The sequence below is a fragment of the Cryptomeria japonica genome, chromosome 5 (assembly GCF_030272615.1).
Source record: "Cryptomeria japonica chromosome 5, Sugi_1.0, whole genome shotgun sequence".
NCBI lineage: Eukaryota > Viridiplantae > Streptophyta > Pinopsida > Cupressales > Cupressaceae > Cryptomeria > Cryptomeria japonica.
The window spans coordinates 705104984-705126860 of record NC_081409.1 but is presented as its reverse complement, the minus strand read 5'-3'; the positions used below and the strand labels follow the sequence as shown (position 1 = coordinate 705126860).

The 21877-nt window shown below is 37.2% G+C and overlaps 1 protein-coding gene across 1 annotated transcript in view; it reads left to right on the top strand.

The window, feature by feature from the left end:
* LOC131876097 (uncharacterized) overlaps positions 1 to 21877 on the top strand; it is a 37420-nt gene that overhangs the window by 10862 nt on the left and 4681 nt on the right. Inside the window, exon 4 of the mRNA XM_059220883.1 lies at positions 553 to 1181. Within this exon, the coding sequence (XP_059076866.1) occupies positions 553 to 1181 (629 nt within the window). The remainder of the gene's footprint in view (positions 1 to 552; positions 1182 to 21877) is intronic.

Sequence of the window (21877 nt, the reverse complement as noted above, 5' to 3'; positions counted from 1 at the left end):
TTGATTCTCGATCAATTTAGGGACCAGTTTATAGAGAAGGAGCACACTCTTTAGAGTGGGTTCCAAGAAACACAAAACAGTAACTGGAACCCCAAGGGGAAGCAACTTATGGGGTAATATTGAACAATATGAAGAAAGTAAGACCTCCACAGTACAATGGGGCTGAAGGAGGAGACGTTGCTGAAACCTGGCTTACAAGCATGGAGAAGTACTTTGAGATCAGAGATTATACTGAAAACATGAAGGCTATTTGGGGAGCCTACCAACTAACCGGAGAAGCTGTCGATTGGTGGGAGAACAAAAAGACCAAACTTGGCTTGAGATCAGACAATATAACCTAGAGCAAATTTATGGAGGTGTTTAGACAAAGATGGCTGCCTCAATTATTCTTCGAGCAAAAATTGACAGACTTCTAGGATTTGAAACAAGGAGAACTTTCCATGCATGCTTACTGGGAAAAATTTATGCATCTCCTGAAGTATGTACCTCACTTCCAAGTAGATGAAAGGTATAAAATCAGGAAGTTCATCATGGGTTTAAACAACCAAATAGGTGGTTCAGTAGATGTTTTAGCTCCGACTACTATGGATGAAGCCTATGAGAAAGCTGTTAGGCAAGAAAAAAAACTCCGTAAGGACAATTCCATTAGAGATAAAAGCAGAAAGAAGAGTAATTGGGGACAGTCATCTCGGAAGTTCAACAAGAAGGGAGACAGATATGGAGTCAACAATAAAAACAATAAAAGGCACCAAGGAGGACAACAAAACAACCATAGAGAGGGTAAGAGTTTTGATAAACCCATAAGGGACTATGGTGGGAATAGTAGCAAATCAGAAAAGAAGGGACCACCAGGGGGTTGTTTTAATTGGGTTGGTAATCACTATGCCAACCAGTACCCAACTAAACCACCAGGAGCGCAACATCAGAGGAACCCACTGCCACCTCAACAGGCAGTTTTTCAACAAAGAATTCATGCAGTGGTTGATAACCGCCAAGTTGAGTACCAGTTCACACCAGTAGAGACTCTAGGTACTTTATATGGTATACCCATTAATATACTCATTGATACAGGTGCTACTGAAAATTTCATTTTGCCAAAATTGCTTAGTAGATTTCCTAGGAGAGATAGTTTTATGGTTAATTCATGGACAGTAGAATATGCCAACCAGTCAAGAGCTAAGGTAGAGAAATACTTGTTTGGGGCAAGAGTAGAATTTCCAAAATTCACTATTGAAGTTGACTTGTTTGTAGGACCACTAGGCACATATGATGTCATCTTAGGAATGAAGTGGTTGGGTTAGCATAGGGCAAGGGTAAAGTGTTTCGACAAGTTTGTGGAATGCCAGGATGACTTTGGCAACAAAGTACTCTTATGAGGCATGCAATGGGAAATTAGATTGTGACAACTCTCTGCCATGCAACTGAGACAAAGCGAAAATAAAGGATGTCAGATATTTGCAGTTAAAATGGATGAAATCAGGGATGCAAAGGATGTCATCATATCAGGATGATATGATGATGTATGAGAACTGTAATCGTCATGAAAAGGAGTTTGGTGAAGATGAAGAACTGGAAGAGCCTTTTCAAGTGAAATATCCTTACCTCCAAGATTTTCAAGATGTATTCCTAGAGGAATTGCCTGGCTTACCACCAAAAAGGATATTCAATTTTTCCATTGAATTAATACCAAGAGCAACACCTGTATCCAAAGCTCCTTATCAGATGACAACTATCGAGTTGATGGAGTTAAAGGCCAAACTTAAAGAACTCTTGGATAAGGGATTGATAAGACCTAGTGTGTCACCTTGGGGGGCACCAGTAATCTTTGTTAAAAAGAAAGATGGGACTCTCCGACTTTGCATAGATTACAAGATGCTGAATAAATTGACCATTTGAAACAGATATCCTCTACCCCACATTGATGATTTATTTGATCAAATGCGTGGAGTAGTAGTCTTTTCCAAGATTGATTTGTGATTAGGGTACCATCAGTTGAGGCTAAATGATGAGGATGTCCATAAAACAGCCTTCAGAACTTGTTATGGACATTATGAGTTCACGGTTCTACCATTTGGACTTACTAATGCACCAGTCGCTTTCATGAATTTAATTAATAGTGTATTCCATGACTGCCTCGACAAGTTCGTCTTGGTGTTCTTAGATGACATTTTGATATACTCAAGGAATGAAGAAGAACACCTGCAGCAATTGCGGTTTGTTGTACAACTATTGCGAGAAAACAAATTATATGCAAAATTATCCAAGTGTACCTTCTTCCAAAAAGAAGTACAATACCTAGGGCATATAATTTCAGCCAAAGGGATATCAGTAGTATCGACAAAGATTAAAGTCATTTCTGAATGGCCAACTCCCAGGAATGTGCATGAAGTTAGAAGCTTCATGGGGTTAGCAAGATACTATAGAAAGTTCGTAATGAACTTCTCATGCATCGCACACCCTATCACATCATTGCAAAGGAAGGGCAAAAGATTTGAATGGTTAGAAAAATGCCAGGTGGCATTTGAACTCCTTAAAGAGAAATTGACCATGACACCAATTCTAAAAGTGCCAGATCCAGATTACCAATACTTAGTAGTAATTGAAGCTTTAGGGAAAGTATTAGGTGGAGTCCTGATGCAAAGAGGACAAGTAATTGCCTATGAATCAAGAAAGCTAAAAAATTATGAGTAAAATTATGCACCACATGACCTTGAGCTCGCAACAATAGTACATGCTCTACAAATGTGGCGTCATTATTTGCTAGGTAAGCCTTTTGAGATTCGGTCAGATCACCAAGGGTTGAAATATATTTTCACTCAACCCAACCTTAATGCACGACATAGACGATGGTTAGAACTAATCTCAGATTATGATTTTGAGATCAGCTACATCAAGGGTAGGAAAACCGAGTGGCAGACACACTGAGTCGTAGATGCCTTATTAATGCCATCACTGCAGTGCATACAAATTTCCGGAACTGTGTCCTACAATTGTTAGGAGGGGATAGATTTTACCAGCAGGTAAAAGAGGCTTTACAAATAGATTCCCAGGATCCAAGATATGATGGTTTCAAATTTGAATCATATGAACTTTTAAGATACCAAGGTAGGATGTATATACCCGAGTCCTCCGAGTTGAGAAAATTGGTGTTGAAAGAAGTGCACTCTGCACCTTACTCTAGACATGGGTATGTGCAGGATCATGGTGTGCCAAAATAGACCCTTAAGTGGCAATGAAATTTCAGAAAATCAGAGTTATGCAACTTGACATGAAAATTTGAATAAGTTGTGAACATTATTTTTAAAATATGTAAGAAGAGAATCTATAGAAAATTGAATGTAGTTTCTAAGCTACTAGTTATTTTTTGGAAAAAAAAAATCCCATTTGATGAAAATTTCAAATTTCAATGTAGTGGTACTAAAATTTCAGGAAAAAGATAAGAAATAGATGTAATCACAATCAAATCATAATATTTTTGTATAATATTTATAATATAAGTATTAGACTCATGTTCGGATGTGACACATATTTAGACTCATGTTCGGATCATGGTTGAGAAAATTGGTGTTGAAAGAAGTGCACTCTGCACCTTACTCTAGACATGGGTATGTGCAGGATCATGGTGTGCCAAAATAGACCCTTAAGTGGCAATGAAATTTCAGAAAATCAGAGTTATGCAACTTGACATGAAAATTTGAATAAGTTGTGAACATTATTTTTAAAATATGTAAGAAGAGAATCTATAGAAAATTGAATGTAGTTTCTAAGCTACTAGTTATTTTTTGGAAAAAAAAAATCCCATTTGATGAAAATTTCAAATTTCAATGTAGTGGTACTAAAATTTCAGGAAAAAGATAAGAAATAGATGTAATCACAATCAAATCATAATATTTTTGTATAATATTTATAATATAAGTATTAGACTCATGTTCGGATCATGGTTGAGAAAATTGGTGTTGAAAGAAGTGCACTCTGCACCTTACTCTAGACATGGGTATGTGCAGGATCATGGTGTGCCAAAATAGACCCTTAAGTGGCAATGAAATTTCAGAAAATCAGAGTTATGCAACTTGACATGAAAATTTGAATAAGTTGTGAACATTATTTTTAAAATATGTAAGAAGAGAATCTATAGAAAATTGAATGTAGTTTCTAAGCTACTAGTTATTTTTTGGAAAAAAAAAATCCCATTTGATGAAAATTTCAAATTTCAATGTAGTGGTACTAAAATTTCAGGAAAAAGATAAGAAATAGATGTAATCACAATCAAATCATAATATTTATAATATAAGTATTAGACTCATGTTCGGATGTGACACATATTTTTTCATAATTTTTTATAAAGTAAACAATTATTTATAGATTGTTTACTACAACTTTTCATAAATTCAAAAACTCCTACGTTTGACCACCTTAACTTGGTCAAAACCTTATGATTTTTTTTTTTTTCTCTATAGTAGACAAAGCATAGGATGTGATGCATGTTTTGGATTCAAAAAATGTTATACCATTTGAAAGTTATGAGTGTTTTTCAACCAGTCTATCAATCAGGACTATTGTCAGAATTCAATTAGAAAATACATAATAATTATTTATTAAAGTTGAAATAAGACAAGCCTTATATTGTTGGAAAGTTGAGAACGTCCTTAAAAAACCCTTTTCATTTTATCAATTTCAGCTACAAAAAAATTCGTCAGCTACCAGTGTAAAGTCTAGAAAATCAAGGAATACTGAAAAACACGTTTTTTCAGTTGACTTTCCAGGCTTGTCACTTCCAAGCCAAATCCCAAAGCATTCCCAAGCCAAAATTTGAAAATTTTACGACAAAAATAGGATATCCGATTTTAATAAGTAAATTCACTAACTAAATTTGCACATAATTAATCTAACATTTATTAATATATTAATATATAATATTTTAATATATTAATATATAATATTTTAATATATTAATTTATAAATAAATTAGTATATGATATGAGGGAGAGGGAGAGGGAGAGGGGGGAGTGGGAGGAGAGAGAGAGATGGGGAGGGGTAAGGGAGAGAGAGATAGAGAGAGATTAGGGGAAAGAGAGAGAGAAAGAGAGAGAGAGAGGGAGGGGAAGGGAGAGAGATAAAGAGATTAGTGGAGAGAGAGAGAGAAATTAGGGAAGAGGAGGAGAGAGATTAAGACACCAAATCATTTCATTATTGGTCATATGGTGTCCGAAGGAGTCAGAGGACACAATATGACCCCTTAGGACACCATAGGACCCATAGCGACCCAATATGGTGTCGCGAGGGGTAATATTGTGTCCTAAGGGGTCATATGATGTCTCAAAGGGGTCATATGACACAATATGATTCATAACCACACAATTTGGTGTCTTAAGGGGTCATATGGTGTCCTAAGGGGTCGTAGGACACAATATGACCCCTCAGGACACCATAGGACCCATAACGACCCAATATGGTGTCTTAAGGTGTCATATGGTGTCCTAAGGGGTCGTAGGAGATAATATAACCCCTTAGGACACCATAGGACCCATAACGACCCAATATGGTGTCATAAGGGGTCGTATGTTGTCCTTAGGGGTCATATGTTGTCCCATGATCCCTTAGGACACAATATGACCCATAACGACACAATTTGGTGTCTTAAGGGGTCATATGGTGTCATAAGGGGTCATATGGTCTCCTATGACCCCTTGGGACACCATATGACCCCTTAAAACACCATATTGTGTCATTAGGGGTCATATGGTGTCCTAAGGGGTTGTAGGACACAATATGACCCCTTAGGACACCATATGACCCCTTAAGACACCAAATTATGTCTTTAGGGGTCATAGCGACCCAATATCGTGTCATAAGGGGTCATATTATGTCCTTAGGGGTCATATGATGTCTTAAAGGGGTCATATGACACAATATGACCCATTAGGACATAATATGACCCATAATGACACAATTTGGTGTCTTAAGGGGTGATATGGTGTCCTAGGACACCATATGACCCCTATGAACACCATATGACCTGTAACGACAGCATATGGTGTCATAAGGGGTCGTATGTTGTCCTTAGGGGTCATATGGTGTCCCATGACCCCTTAGGACCTGATATGACACCATATTGGGTTGTTATGGGTCCTATGGTGTTCTAAGGAGTCATATTATGTCCTATGACCCCTTTGGACACCATATGACCCCTAACGACACAATTTGGTGTCTTAAGGGGTCATATTGTGTCCTACGACCCCTTAGGACACCATATGACCCCTAACAACACAATTTGGTGTCTTAAGGGGTCCTATGGTGTCCATAGCAGTCATATGGTGTCCTATGACCCCTTAGGATTCTATATGACCCCTTAAGACACCAAATTGTGTCGTTAGGGGTCATATTGTGTCCTAAGGGGTTGTATTGTGTCGTTAGGGGTCTTATTATGTCCTAATAGGTCATATGATGTCTTAAAGGGGTCATATGACACAATATGACCCATTAGGACATAATGTGACCCATAACGACACAATTTGGTGTCTTAAGGGGTCATATAGTGTCCTAAGGGGTCATATGATGTCTTAAAGGGGTCATATGACATAATATGACCCATTAGGACACAATATGACCCATAATAACATAATTTGGTGTCTTAAGGGGTCATATGGTGTCCTAAGGGATCCCAGGACACAATATGACCCCTTATGACACCATATGACCCCTAACGACACCATATGGTGTCATAAGGGGTCATATGTTGTCCTTAGGGGTCATATGGTGTCCTAAGGGGTCATATTGTGTCCTACAACCCCTTAGGACACCATATGACCCCTAATGACATAATTTAGGACACCATATGACCCCTTACGACACCAAATTGTGTCGTTGGGGGTCATATGGTATCCTAAGGGGTTGTAGGACATAATATGACCCCTTAGGACACCATATGACCCCTTAAGACACCAAATTATGTCATTAGGGGTCATATGGTGTCCTAAGGGGTTATAGGACACAATATGACCCCTTAGGACACCATATGACCCCTTAAGACACCAAATTGTGTTGTTAGGGGTCATATGGTGTCCTAAGGGGTCGTAGGACATAATATGACCCTTTAGGACACCATAAGACCCATAACGACCCAATATGGTGTCATAACGGGTCGTATGGTGTCCTAAGGGGTAATAAGGGGTTATGAGACACCATATGACCCCTAAGGACAAGATGCGACCCCTTATGACACCATATGGTGTCTTTAGGGGTCATATGGTGTCCATAGGGGTCTTATGGTGTCCTAGGACCCCATAGGACCCCTTAAGACACCAAATTGTGTCGTTATGGGTCATATAGTGTCCTAAGGGGTCATAGGACATAATATGACCCCTTAGGACACCATAAGACCCATAGCGACCCAATATGGTGTCATAAAGGGTCATATTGTGTCCTAAGGGGTCATATGATGTCTTAAAGGGGTCATATGATACAATATGACCCATAACAATACAATTTAGTGTCTTAAGGGGTCATATGGTGTCCTAGGACACTATATGATCCCTATAGATACCATATGATCCCTAACGACACCATATGGTGTCATAAAGGGTCGTATATTGTCCTTAGGGGTCATATGGTGTCCCATGACCCCTTATGACCCCTTAGGACACCATACGATCCATTATGACATCATATTGGGTCAGTATGGGTCTTATGGTGTCCTACGGGGTCATGTTATGTCCTATGACCCCTAATGACACAATTTGGTATCTTAAGGGGTCATATGGTGTCCTAAGGGGTTATATTATGTCCTAAGGGGTCATATTATGTCGTTAGGGGTTGTTATGTGTCCTAAGGGGTCATATTATGTCGTTAGGGGTTGTTATGTGTCCTAAGGGGTCATATGATGTCGTAAAGGGGTCATATGACACAATATGACCCATTAGGAAACAATATGACCCATAACAATATAATTTGGTGTCTTAAGGGGTCATATGGTGTCCTAAGGGGTCATATGATGTCTTAAAGGGGTCCTATGACACAATATGACTCATTAGGACACAATATGACCCATAACAACACAATTTGAAGTCTTAAGGGGTCATATGGTGTCCTGAGGGGTCCTAAGACATAATATGACCCCTTAGGACACCATATGACTCGTAACGACACCATATGGTGTCCTAAGGGGTCCCAAGACACAATATGACCCCTTAGGACACCATATGACATGTAATGGCACCATATAGTGTCCTAAGGGGTCATAGGACACAATATGACCCCTTAAGACACCAAATTGTGTCGTTAGCAGTCATATGGTGTGCTAAGGGGTTGCAAGACATAATATGACCCCTTAGGACACCATAGGACCCATAACGACCCAATATGGTGTCATAACAGGTCATGTGGTGTCCTAAGGGGCCGTAAGGGGTCATGGGACACCATATGACCCCTAAGGACAACATACGACCCTTTATGACACCATATGGTTTCGTTAGGGGTCATATGGTGTCCATAGGGGTCATATGGTGTCCTAGGACACCATATGGTGTCCATAGGAGTCATATGGTGTCCTAGAACACCATATGACCCCTTAAACACCAAATTGTGTTGTTAGGGGTCATATGGTGTCCTAAGGGGTCGTAGGACACAATATGACCCCTTAAGACACCAAATTATGTCGTTAGGGGTCATATGGTGTCCTAAGGGATTGTAGGACATAATATGACCCCTTAGGACACCATAGGACCCATAATGACCTAATATGGTGTCATAACAGGTCTATGGTGTTTGAAGGGGTCATAAGGGGTCATGGGACACCATATGACCCCTAAGGACAACATGCAACCCCTTATGACACCATATGGTGTCGTTAGGGGTCATATGGTCTCCATAGGGGTCAATGGTTTCCTAGGACACCATATGACCCCTTAAGACACCAAATTGTGTTGTTATGGGTCATATGGTGTCCTAAGGGGTCGTAGGACACAATATGACCCCTTAGGACACCATAGGACCCATAGCGACCCAATATGGTGTCATAAGAGGTCATATTGTGTCCTAAGGGGTCATATGATGTCTTAAAGGGGCCATATGATATAATATGACCCATTAGGACACAATATGACCCTTAACAACACAATTTGGTGTCTTAAGGGGTCATATGGTGTCCTAGGACACCATATGACCCCTAACGACACCATATGGTGTCATAAGGGGTCGTATGTTGTCCTTAGGGTTCATATGGTGTCCCATGACCCCTTATGACCCCTTAGGACACCATATGACCCGTTCTGACACCATATTGGGTCATTATGGGTCCTATGGTGTCCTAAGGGGTCATATTATGTCCTACGACCCCTTAGAACACCATATGACCCCTAACAACACAATTTGGTGTCTTAAGGGGTCATATGGTGTCCTAAGGGGTCATATTGTGTCCTACGACCCCTTAGGACATAGTATGACCCGTAACAACACAATTTGGTGTCTTAAGGGGTCATATGGTGTCCTAAGGGGTCACATGATGTCTTAAAGGGGTCATATGACACAATATGACCCATTAGGACACAATCTCTCTCTCCCCCCTCCCCTGATCTCTCTCTCTCTCTCTCTCTCTCTCTCTCTCTCTCTCACTCTCAAATATGAGTAATAAAATCAGATATCGAATATCTGGTTTCTGTCATTGCCATTAATGTGGCTACAGTAAAAAAAAAAGGCGGCAACCAGAAATTTTTTTTGGGACCACAAATTTATACATTAAAATCGGTTATCCAATAAAATTAGTTATCTGATTTTATCGGATCTCCAATTTTTGTAAATAAAAAGGAGCCTTGTGGGCCATTTTGTGGATTCCAATGGCCCACAGTCTGCATATTCTATTTTCTGTCAGCGATCATGGCTTTTCAGATAGGTTGAGACAAATTTGTGCTTTTGGGAGATTCTTAAAGTCAAATCTTATGTTGTCAATCATTTAGGAGCATCTTTGTGGAGGTAAATGGGGAGTAGTAGTTGTCGGAAGTCTAAACACAAAAGAAAACTTTCAAATAACCAAATTGAAGTGTCTAGAGAAAGAGATAGAGAAGATCATAGGAGGAGAAGACAAGGTATGCTAAATATTGCTAATGTTACTTCAGGTGAAGAGGAAATTGAATTTGAAAATGTGTCAGAAGTTATTGAAAATGAAAATGTAGATTTTGTAAGTGAAAATTTTGAAAATATTGAAAATGTTGAAATGGTTAATGAAAATGCTCAACATGTGGAAAATTTTGACATAGGAGGTGAAAATATGGAAAACTTTGACATTGAAGGTGGAATTGCTCAACCAAGTGAACCATATGTAACACCTAATTACTTTAGAAATGAATACCATCTCATGGATGAAAGAAAAATTCCAAATCCAAGACCTTCAAGAACCCCAAAATGGTTACTTGAAATCGATGAGAACATTATTGCGAATCTTGAAGGCAAGAGGTCAACAAGAACTGTTCGGTTGTGGGCTACACAACTTTTTGACCAAAATTTTAGCAATAAGACATTGATCGAGCAATGCCAACTCTTTGTTCAATTGCTAAAGATGATAAAGATGAGACCATTGGTAAACAAATTGAAGATTCGTATGAACAAGAAGATGGAGAGAAATTCTATTATTGCCAAAAATCTATTTGACTCTCTCAATTCTATTGGAAAGAATACCAAAGAAAGAGATAAGAGAACCACTCTAAGAGTGATTACAACCTCCTTAGTAAGCCATCAATTGAGGAAGGCTTGTCAAATGAGACAAACTTGTGTTGATTTTAACATAAACCATAAAATTTTGGATAGAGCACTTGCATGAAGATAAAGACTTGACGATCCACTTCAATAAGATACATGGGCTTTTGGTGGGAGGCTTCCATGTGTTGATAGAAAGTTGATTGACAATGTGAAGGAGAAGATTCAACAATTTTGGCACTCTAATTCTAGAGTGTCACCCAATGTAAATGATGTTTTGAAATTAAGAATCGACAACCGAGACTGCACACTACATCCCAAACATTTCTTGGAATCAAGCCAAACAATGTTGTACAATTTTTTTTGTGAACTACATCCAAATTTACAAATATCACAAAGGGCCTTTGAATCTTTGAAACCATTTTATTGTGTTCCTCTTAAGATTCGCAATACTTGTTGTTGCAAGTACCATGTGGAGTTTTCAATGTACCATGAACTTTTATGTCATATTTGTTCTATGATGCATACTAATGAGATGTTGTAAGAGTGTGGTGCAATGCTATTTTCGAGATCATCAAGGGAATTGCAATATCTATTTTTATGCCCTAGAGATGATGGCTGCTATTTCTATAGAGATGATTGTTTGAATGAGAAGTGCTCAGAATGTGGTGGGTTGTCAAAGTTTGTTTCATGTTTTCATGAGGGCATCTAACACGAGTTTGGAAAGAATTATGTTGAGGAAAAAAAGATATGAGACAGTGAAATATACTTTGAAGAGTGGAGGTGAAGGTTCTAGATGCGAATTAGTCTCAAGAGAAGTGAGTATTGCTGATTATATTTTGGATTTTAAGGAAAAAAATTTCTACAAGTATGCAAGGCACACCCATAGGTCTCAGTGGTTGGATCAATAGTTCAGGATGTGTAAGAACTCTTTCCCCATTGGCACTATTGTATCAGTGGCTGATTTTGCAAAGAACTATACATTGCAACCACAGAATGAGGTTTAGTCTCAGTACTACAATTCAATCTAGATTGCTATTTTTGTTCACATTACATATAGACATGCTCCTGATAGTATAGAAGAGGATAGGAAGATAATCAGGGAGTATCATTTTTATATGAGTGATGATATATCACACTCCTCCGAGTATGTGCAATGTTTATTCGAGAATTTTTTTGAGTTCTTGCATGAGAAAGATATTGCAATTGATTGACATATCATACAGTTAGATAACTGTATAGGTCAATTGAAGAATGCATTTAGAGAGGCGTATACCTCATATTTGGTGCTTTTTTGAGGTAGGGCATGGGAAGGGGGAGCATGATGGAGTAGGTGCATGTTTGAAGAGAGCTCTAGTTAAGGAACAATTGAGGATTTCAGGTGTAAATTTCTTTGATGCATGTTCTATTGTTGATTGGTGTAGTTCAGCATTATCACATGGAGGTACTCTTGATTCAGCAATGACCAAATTCTTTTGGTTGGTTGAGGAGGGCACAATGGGAGATAGATTATATTGTCAAACAATTAAAGATTATACAAAGATGCATTCATTTCTCGGCTCAGATGCAAGTACATGGACCATTTGGACATGAGTGTTGGCTTGTTTTTGTCAGAGTTGTGTTCGGTGTGATTGGGATCAGTGCAAGTCAAGTGAGTGGGTTGATACGTGGGTTCCCCAATATTTAACTCCTTTATCTCAAACAATATCCTTGTCAAACGATGACATGGAACGCTCACTTGAGTATGACCATCTATCAAATCTTGTATAGCCAGGACATGTTTTTGTAGTTGTTGCACTGCAAGGGAATGAAGAGAGATTAGAATATTGGTTGATACGATGTGTATAGGGAAAACAAAAGCTAACACAACCAGTGACAGATGATGATGAGTTCACATATCCTATAGGTTCAGTTGTTGTTGTGGGAACTTGATTGCAAACATACATGATTAGAAAGAATGACATACCTGCATTTGAAGACTATGAGAGACACAAAATTATTATAATGTATTCACACCTTATTATAGCTACAAATGTCAATTTGTTGAAGCATCAAGCAAAACCAAAGACCAAAGAGCTATGGACAGTGACTACTACTGATCATGAAGAAATACTAGATACTCTTAAGCAAAGAGATGACCCTTTAGGCATACTTGAGTAGTAGGTCTTTAATGGTGCCTTATTTTTCTATCATGCATTTCATTTCAAACAATGATCATTAAACCTTAGTGTTCAAGTTTGTTACATGTATATTAAGGATGTGTTCAAAATGTAGGTCTATTGATGAACATTTTTTTTGGCAACACAGTTTTTGCATGCACATAGAGGGTACACTCGATATAATTGGAAGGGATGTATTTTTTCAACGCGATTTATTATCATGCATTTGAGTTTTTTTACAATTTTTGATTTAGAGAACACTATTTGACAATTTTTGATGATATAATTATCGCAAAACCTTTATGTTCATGCAGATCTTTTTTGATGATATACAACAGTATCACATTATTATTTTTGCGTCAACATAGTGGGTTCTGTTGATATAATTCGAAGGGATGTATTTTTATGGTATATAATCCCACCTTTTCATTTATTATCATGCATTTCAGTTGAAGTGATTATCATAAAGCCTTTATGTTCATCCATGCATTTTATGTGTAGACTAACAATTCTTAAAAAAACAAGTTCATGCTAGATCATTCGCCATTGACAAGACCCTCTCTTGGTGATGGTACATACTCCTTTGTGCATTAATGAGATTAAATTTTGTGCATAAACAGTAAGTCAAGTGAATGTATTGCTATTTAGAAATGACCATATCTACCATCATCTTCAACCATGCATAGAAATGCAGTGAGAAGGGCTTTATTCAACATACATCTTTCTTCAAGTTATGCTTGTATACTTTGCAGAGAAACTAGTAAGTTTTGTAATTATACAATCTTGTATGTCTTAAAAATGTTTCAAATGATCTATTTATAATTTGACAGAATAATTTGTATTAAGTGTTATAATTTATTTCTTGTAGCACATTCATTCCGCTTAAAAAGGTTACTTATTTTGGTCTTCATTTATATGCAAGCATTGCTATACGTAAGCTATTCTCTTAGGACATGAGGATGTCTGATGCAGATGAAGTGGGATGTTATTTTGTATATGGATTTGAATTGATGTAACTTTGTTATGATGATATACAATGTCCATGAGCAAATTGGTTTAGTTATATTGATGATATACAATGTATCTATACATGAGTACATTGGTGTAGTTGTATTCATAAAGAAAAAAAATCATGTTTGCATATCCCTTCATGGATGTCACATGCAAGTGTAATGGTAATTATGTGTATACAATACATGGAAATATTGATGATCATTATGTGTCTACAGTATAATGCTTGTTTATCTATATTTTTCATTAAACAAGTTAGGGCCATGGATTTTGAGATAGGATTTTGTAGGGACCCCTCTCGTGGCTCCGTAGGTTCAAATGGATCGTTCGCAGGTGCCACGGATTCTGAGTTAGGTTTAGTCAAAGTTTGACAATTTTTAGCACTTAGGGCGCTCAAGGGACAATGTCAATAGGGCATGAACCCAAGCGTTCGATCAAGTGGGGGGGAAAGATAGGAGCATGCATAGGGTAATAATGCCTAACTAGACATGTCAGAGCCAATGGTTCATTGTCACGACGAGCAGAATGAGAAATTGGCCACACGACAACATTCGATTGAACGAAACTGACAATTTTTTTGCCAACCGAAAAAATGCTGCCCTAATAAACCGTAGGGAAAATAGAATAACCGAGGTAGGCTTTTTTAGGGACCCCTCTCGTGGCCTTGTAGGTTCAAATGGATCATTTGTAGGTGCCACAGATTTTGAGTTAGGGCCCGTCAAAGTTTGACAATTTTTAGCACTTAGGGCACTCAAGGGACGATGTCGGTAGGGCATGACCCCGAGTGTTTGACTGAGTGGGGGGAAAAATAGGAGCATTCATAGGGTAATAATTCCTAATTGGACATGTTGGAGCCAACGGTTCATTGTCACGATGAGTAGAATGAGAAATTGGCCACGCGACAACATTCGATTGAATGAGACTGATGATTTTTTCGCCAACCGAAAAAATGTTTCCCTAATACAACTGTAGGGAAATTGAAAAAACAAGATAGGCTTTTATAGGGACCTCTCTTGTGGCCTTGTAGGTTCAAACAGATCATTTGTAGGTGCCACAGATTCCGAGTTAGGGGCCATCAAAGTTTGATAATTTTTAGCACTTACGATGCTCAAGGGATGACGCCGGTAGGGCGTGACCCCGAGCATTCGACCGAGTTGGGGGGGGAGAATTAGGACCATGCATAGGGTAATAATGCCTAACTGGACATGTTAGAGCCGATGGTTCATCATCACAAAAAGCAGAATGAGAAATTGGCCACGTGATAAAATTCGATTGAATGAGACTGACGATTTTTTTGCCAACCAAAAAAATGCTATCCTAATAAAACCGTAGGAAAAATTAAAAAATAGAGATAGGATTTTTTAGGGACCCCTCTCATGGCCCCATAGGTTCAAACAGATTGTTTGCAGGTGCCACAGATTTCGAGTTAGGGCTCATCAAAGTTTGACAATTTTTTGCACTTAGGGTGCTCAAGGGACAACACTGGTAGGGCATGACCCCGAGTGTTTGACCGAGTGGGGGGGGAATATGAGAATGCATAGGTTAATAATGCCTAAATAGACATGTAGGAGATGACGGTTCATCATCACGACGAGCAGAACGAGAAATTAGTCATTCGACAACATTCGATTGAATGAGACTGATGATTTATTTGCCAACCGAAAAGATGTTGCCTTAATAAAACCATAGGGAAAATTGAGAAACCATGATAGGATTTTGTAGGGACCCCTCTCATAGCCTCATAGGTTCAAATGGATCATTCACAGGTGCCACAGATTTCGAGTTAGGGCCCGTCAAAGTTTGACAATTTTTAGCACTTAGGGTGCTCAAGGGATGACGCTAGTAGGGTATGACCTCGAGCGTTCGACCGAGTGGGGGGGAAAAATAGGACCATGCATAGGGTAATAATGAATTATATCAATTATTTTTCATTAAATGTATTGTATTGTATTGTTCATTAAATGAATTGTATTGTATTGTTCATTAAATGAATTGTATTGTTCATTATACAAACAAAACTTACGATGAAATGAAATGAATTGTATTATTCATTAAATAACCATTATTATCCATTTTTAATTATTGGAATGAAGATTAAAGATTTCCATGATAACACCATGCACAGATGAACAACAATTTATATGATCGAATATCAACTTTTGTATATATAAAAATGTTAAATGATTACAAATGTATGTCCATACACAAATATGACATAAACACCAACTCAAACAAAATGTATGTCTAAATACATGAATTTAGGTCCATATACAAAATATACATGCCAACTAGACATGTAAGCATCCCAAAACTATCTATAACATCCTAAGCTGCTAATGGATCATCAAAATCGATCCTATTTGCCGCATTGCTTGGCTCTGAAGGATCCTGCACAAGAAAAACAAACCACGATTAATATTAGTTATATTATATAATTCACATTCAAAAAGTTAACATAGAAATGAACTATAATTGAACTATTCATGTTTACCTCATCTCCACGTTTTCTCTTTGGCTTTGCAGGACTCTTGATGTATGTCTTAGGTAGAGGAGGTATGTTTTCTATATTTTCATACACAACCTACATATGTTCACAAACATGACATTGACACAAGTTAGCATATAATTATCACTGATTTAATAAAAAATTATATCTACTAGACACAAAATAAAATAAACACCCATGTACTCGAGGCAACTCTTCTTCTTCTTCTTCATCTTCAGGTATACTGGGTGTAGTCATCAAGGATGTGAAGCCAAGAATTCTCTGTACATATACACAACAAGTATATGAAACTATCAATCTATGTCTAGACGTGCATAATCACTATAAGTTATTTAAACTATTCATCCAATCATATTTGCATTCAATTACCTTTCCCTTGTCTCCAATGACACTACTAGATCCTAAATCACACTGCTCCACACTCATGCTGCTTGTGCCCTACAAGAGTAAAATAAGATATACATGCAAGTTACTACATAATCTAATTAATACCAATATAAATGATGAGCATGTATGTGCAATAAAATACAAATGACTAGGTGCAATAATATATGTACCATGAAGCTATCAAGGCCAAATGAAATGGACGACAAGGTGACCTCCTGAATTTGTCTCAACTCCTCCTCGGTCATCAACTGTTAAATAGACCATGTAAATAAAAATTAGTACTTAAAATTATCTAGATTATAAATATTCATTTAAAATATAACATGAACTGTGAAAATATAAATCTTACCACTACATCATCAATGTATGATGAAGGTGCCTCCTCGCCTCTAGCATGTGAGGACTCCCCAGGGTATCCTCCAGTCTGTGTCATAACATCTAGTGCATCATGTATCTCATGCACCTCATAATCTTCACTGCCCGCAAGAGGATCAATAGGCTGTCCAACTAGACCCAAGCATACGTGCCCACACATGACACAACTATGGGGCATGCAAATGTGTGGAGTCGAGGATGATGTGTTAGCACCACTAGATGCACCACTACCATCAAAAGTAGGTTGAGCTATTGACCCATCCTAAGAAAGCAAAAGGCTACTCAAAGAGTGAATAGCCAATATGGTATGTGAAGTCGCCTCACAAATGATATTTGGATGCTGCACTAGAGGTGGGGGATCAATAGAAGGAGGGGGGACATATGGGCCCTGGACTACTCTGTCTGCCTCTTGTCTATTTTGGGGCATACCTAAACCCACACCTTGGAAAGGTTGGATGTCAAAGTAGTTCACATGTTTACCTAAAACAAACTCAACATACAATTTTTTTATGAAGTAGAAGGGGACATCAAGTTTGTTGTTGGGTGGTTTGTCGAAAACCATCCACCAACGATCCCAATTTTTTTTCACAATACCATCATTTGTGCACCATATAATAGAAAGTTTTGTTTTTTGGGGGTCTGCGGGTTGACCAGTGTGGGGATTCACAAATAATGAGGCGATATCGACTTTCGATATCTTGAGATCCTTGATCTCCTTATACGACAAGTCATCCACATATTGTTCCCTCATAGAATCTCGCCACAAAAGGGCAACATTGTGCTCCTCAGTCATGGTTTCCATACTCTTTATGATCGACGTGAGAGGATCAAACATTGGGTTTAGACAAGGGATCCTACGGTATACATCTGCAATCCCCCTCAATTCATTCAAATTTTGTGCAATCAAATCCTGAATTGAGGGGCGGTTTGGCAAAGGAGGGTTTGGTTGTTGCGGTTGTGGTTGATCAATGTTTTCATTGTTATCTCCCATTTTTAACCTAATTGAATGTAAACAATTGAATTTAGTTAATAAATTTAAACAATTTTGTATTTGATTTTAAAAAACCCAGTTTTCATGAAAAAACCATATTTTCAATGAAAAAACCATATTTTCAATGAAAAAACGAATAAGCATTAAAAAAAATACAAAAATTGAATGAAAATGATTGAAAACAATAAAAATATTACCTTTCAATGTATTGTTTAGAATTTTTTGGGCAAAAAACCAGATATTGGATGCAATTGGATATCAAATTTCCACAAAATCACGCAGCCCATGGGTTAAAAATAACTCACGGGCTAGCGTCACAATTCAAATATATTGTCTCAGAAAATCGGATATCCGATTTCATACTTAAATTATTTTAAAATAACATTATATTATATAATATAATAATATATTATATATTATGCATTATATTATATTATCATCAGTTCGGGAGGTGAAAGGAAGGAAGAACTCAATGCCATTTGGAAACCCTAGCCTAAGCGAGGTAAACCTAGGTTGATCTTGTTAGACCTTGTTAGCTTGTGCGTTAGGTAACCTGGTAGGTCAGTATATAGAATCTAAGGTTTGCCGCTTCTTGTAATAATTATTAATTATTAATATTAATAAATTATTTCATTAATTATTAATTAAGTTGTCTGGACTGATGTTACTTTTAATATATAGGTATATATATTTATGTATGTGTATATATACATTATAATTATATCCTATACGAGTACCTGGGTATGGTAGTACGTATACCTGGTCGTATACGTACTACCACAGTTAGGTATATGTAGGATGTATGGGTCACATATATATAAATAAGTATATTTAAATCAATTAATAATTTGCATGGTAAGGTTTGTTGTAACTAAATAAATTAATATTTTTTGCCAACTTTAATTGGCAACTCAATTATGCAAGTGAAGTTTATGTGAGGGGGAGATATGAAATTAACCTCTCCTATAGTTGCTAGTTAATTGGCTTGGAATATTTTAATAATGCCAAGAGGGAAATAAGTTTTTTAATAAATCATTTTGCATTGCTCCACCTTACCTTATGATTTTATTGGGCATAAAGGAGGTATTAATTATAAAAAAAAAGTAAAGGAGATTAAAACCACTTTATTTCTCAACCTTGATATAATTTTTATCGAGCATATTGGGAGAGAAAAAGATATTTCATTTTCTTGGAGCATTTTTGGCATGAAGGGGTCGAAGCTTCTCTTGGAAGCCAAAATGCAGATCATGTGAGGGAATAAGCATACCCTGCATGACTCCTTGGGGGTTTTGATAATCCTGCCTGGTATTAGGGAATGGGATTGAGACTACGTTGGTATATAAAAACTGGAAGGAAAGGAGAGGAGATATTATTTTTACGACTGACTTTTGGAAAATGGCAGAGGGTAAGGGTGTGTTTTTCTGCCATTATCAACACTTCTATTTCACACTTCTGTGGGTCTCTGACTGGGTTACTTCTTTTCTCAGGTCATTCTATCTCCCAGACCTGTGATTTCCTCTTACAGTTATTTGGTTTCTCAGATAGAAATTAGAAGGAAGAAATGAATATATGAGTCTGTGGTTGTAAAGTACAGAAAGTCTGAAAATATTTCATGGAATTTTTATGGGTTAGAAACCCTTATGCATTGTTATGAAACATAATGTTGTTACTTCAGTTCTTAGTAAATAATTTTCAGTTTGAAATTAGTCCATAAAATTTTGAAAGGGGTTTTAGGTAGTTGAAAATGAAATATGAAGGGAGGTATTCTTGCATACATATTTGTTTATATAAATGAGAATATATACAGAAATATGTATGTAAGGATGCTTGCAGGTCTGGAACTTACTATTATGCCCTTTAAAACATGTTTTAAAAGAGAGGAAAATAATTAAAAACTCATACCTCTGTTGGATGAGGGTTAAACTTGTATAAAAAGAAAATACAGGTCCATTCTCTGCAGAAATTTTATATTAAACAGATTTGTTCACTATTTGGAATATTAAGGAAGCAAGGAATAAATGTCATTACTGTTATTATGTTGTAAGTAGAAGCATGACCTTTAGAGAGCAATTTATTTGAGAAGGCAAGATATCTATATTATGATAATCCTACTGTTATCTTCCTAAAACAAGGAAATTAAATCTTCAACAACCTCGATAGAACAACTGAAACTAAACAACAAATCATAGTTAAACTACAGTTTGGAATAAATCTTACTCAGAGAATCTTTGCTCTTATGAAATTTTAAGATAGTATAACACAAAGGACAAGGCCATTGTTAATTTATGACTAAAGTAAACTAAGCCTTAAATCTTAGACACCAAGAGTACTCATTGTGTCTGCAAAGGAGCAGATATAGGTGCATGTATGTACCATACTTGGGCATATACAAAAAATATGTACTAGTGTGTTAATAATTGGTAAGACTTTCCATGTACGCAAAGGTAATTATTCTCGCGTGTACGTGTATACATATCTTCTCATACACTGGTAAGTATATTCTAACATAATGGTGCAGATCTATGTGTTACATGCTTTTGGAGCATGTCTTGGTTAGTTGGTATTGACTTGGTGATCGGATGCTATCATACACTCTAGCAAACCCTTACCGACATAGGTTTAAGGTTTTACTGACATAGCTTTTATTGAGAATTTTGACAAGATGTATAAGTGGTGTTGGTGCAGTTTCTAGGATGTAGAAAATGACCTCTGATCGTGCTTCAACTAGTTGGAGAGATCACTTTGGCATGGTGGACCCAGAATAGGTCCGGTGCCTATCTAGGTTATGGACTGGTATCATGTTAACGTGTTCTCTACATGTTACCGAGATGATTTATGGATTGGTTAATGTTGTTTTGGTCTAAAGCTGACATGACATATCATTGTAATATGGATGCATGCAATGATCATATTTGTAATATCTTTTAGGTGGCCAACCTAATTAGTTTAGGCCTTAGGGTTGGTATAAATTAATGTAAGATCTCATTGTAGACTGTGGATATGGGAAAAATGAATGTAATATGTGAATATTATAATATCATTCAGGCAGAGGATTAGGTCGATCATTGAATATCAAATTGGGTTTATGTAAGAGGTCAAAGGCCTTTGGTATTGAGCTTAACCGGGGCTGTAATTAGGCATGGTAGATGCTATCTTTGGCAGTTCACTCTACTGGATTGTTGTCCAATTATCTTGAGGTGGTTTTAACCTCTCTATAGTTAGTGAGACTCTTTTGTAATGAGTAGTGTGCTCTAGCTAGTGTGCCTTCCTGCATTTGCAGGCCCCTCATTGTATCACATACTTTCTGCAGAAGTATCATCTAACTGTGGGTAGGCTTCCCATTGTGGGTTTTACCCTTACTTGGTTTTCCACGTACAAATCGTGGTGTTATGTGGTATGGTTGCATTGTGTTGATTATCTTTTTTATTGTTGAGTTGCATTGTTTATCGGTATCTATTTTTACTGGTATCTATTTCTACTATTTTGGTATTCAATGTTTATGTGCTCCGATTTAAGGTTGTAAAGTGAATTAATTGATATAATTTGTTAACAATTGATTCACCCCCCCTCTCAGTTGTTCACCGGTTATCCTAACAACCATCACCTTTATTTTGTTTCTCCCTCTAGATATGTTTATGAGATCCTTTGCTATTAGGTGGGTTCCTTTGAATGCTAGGACAACACTTGGCCCAGTGTCCCATTTTTTTGCAATGAAAGCAAACAAAGGGTAAGGATTGACACTCTATAGCTTGCATCCATTTC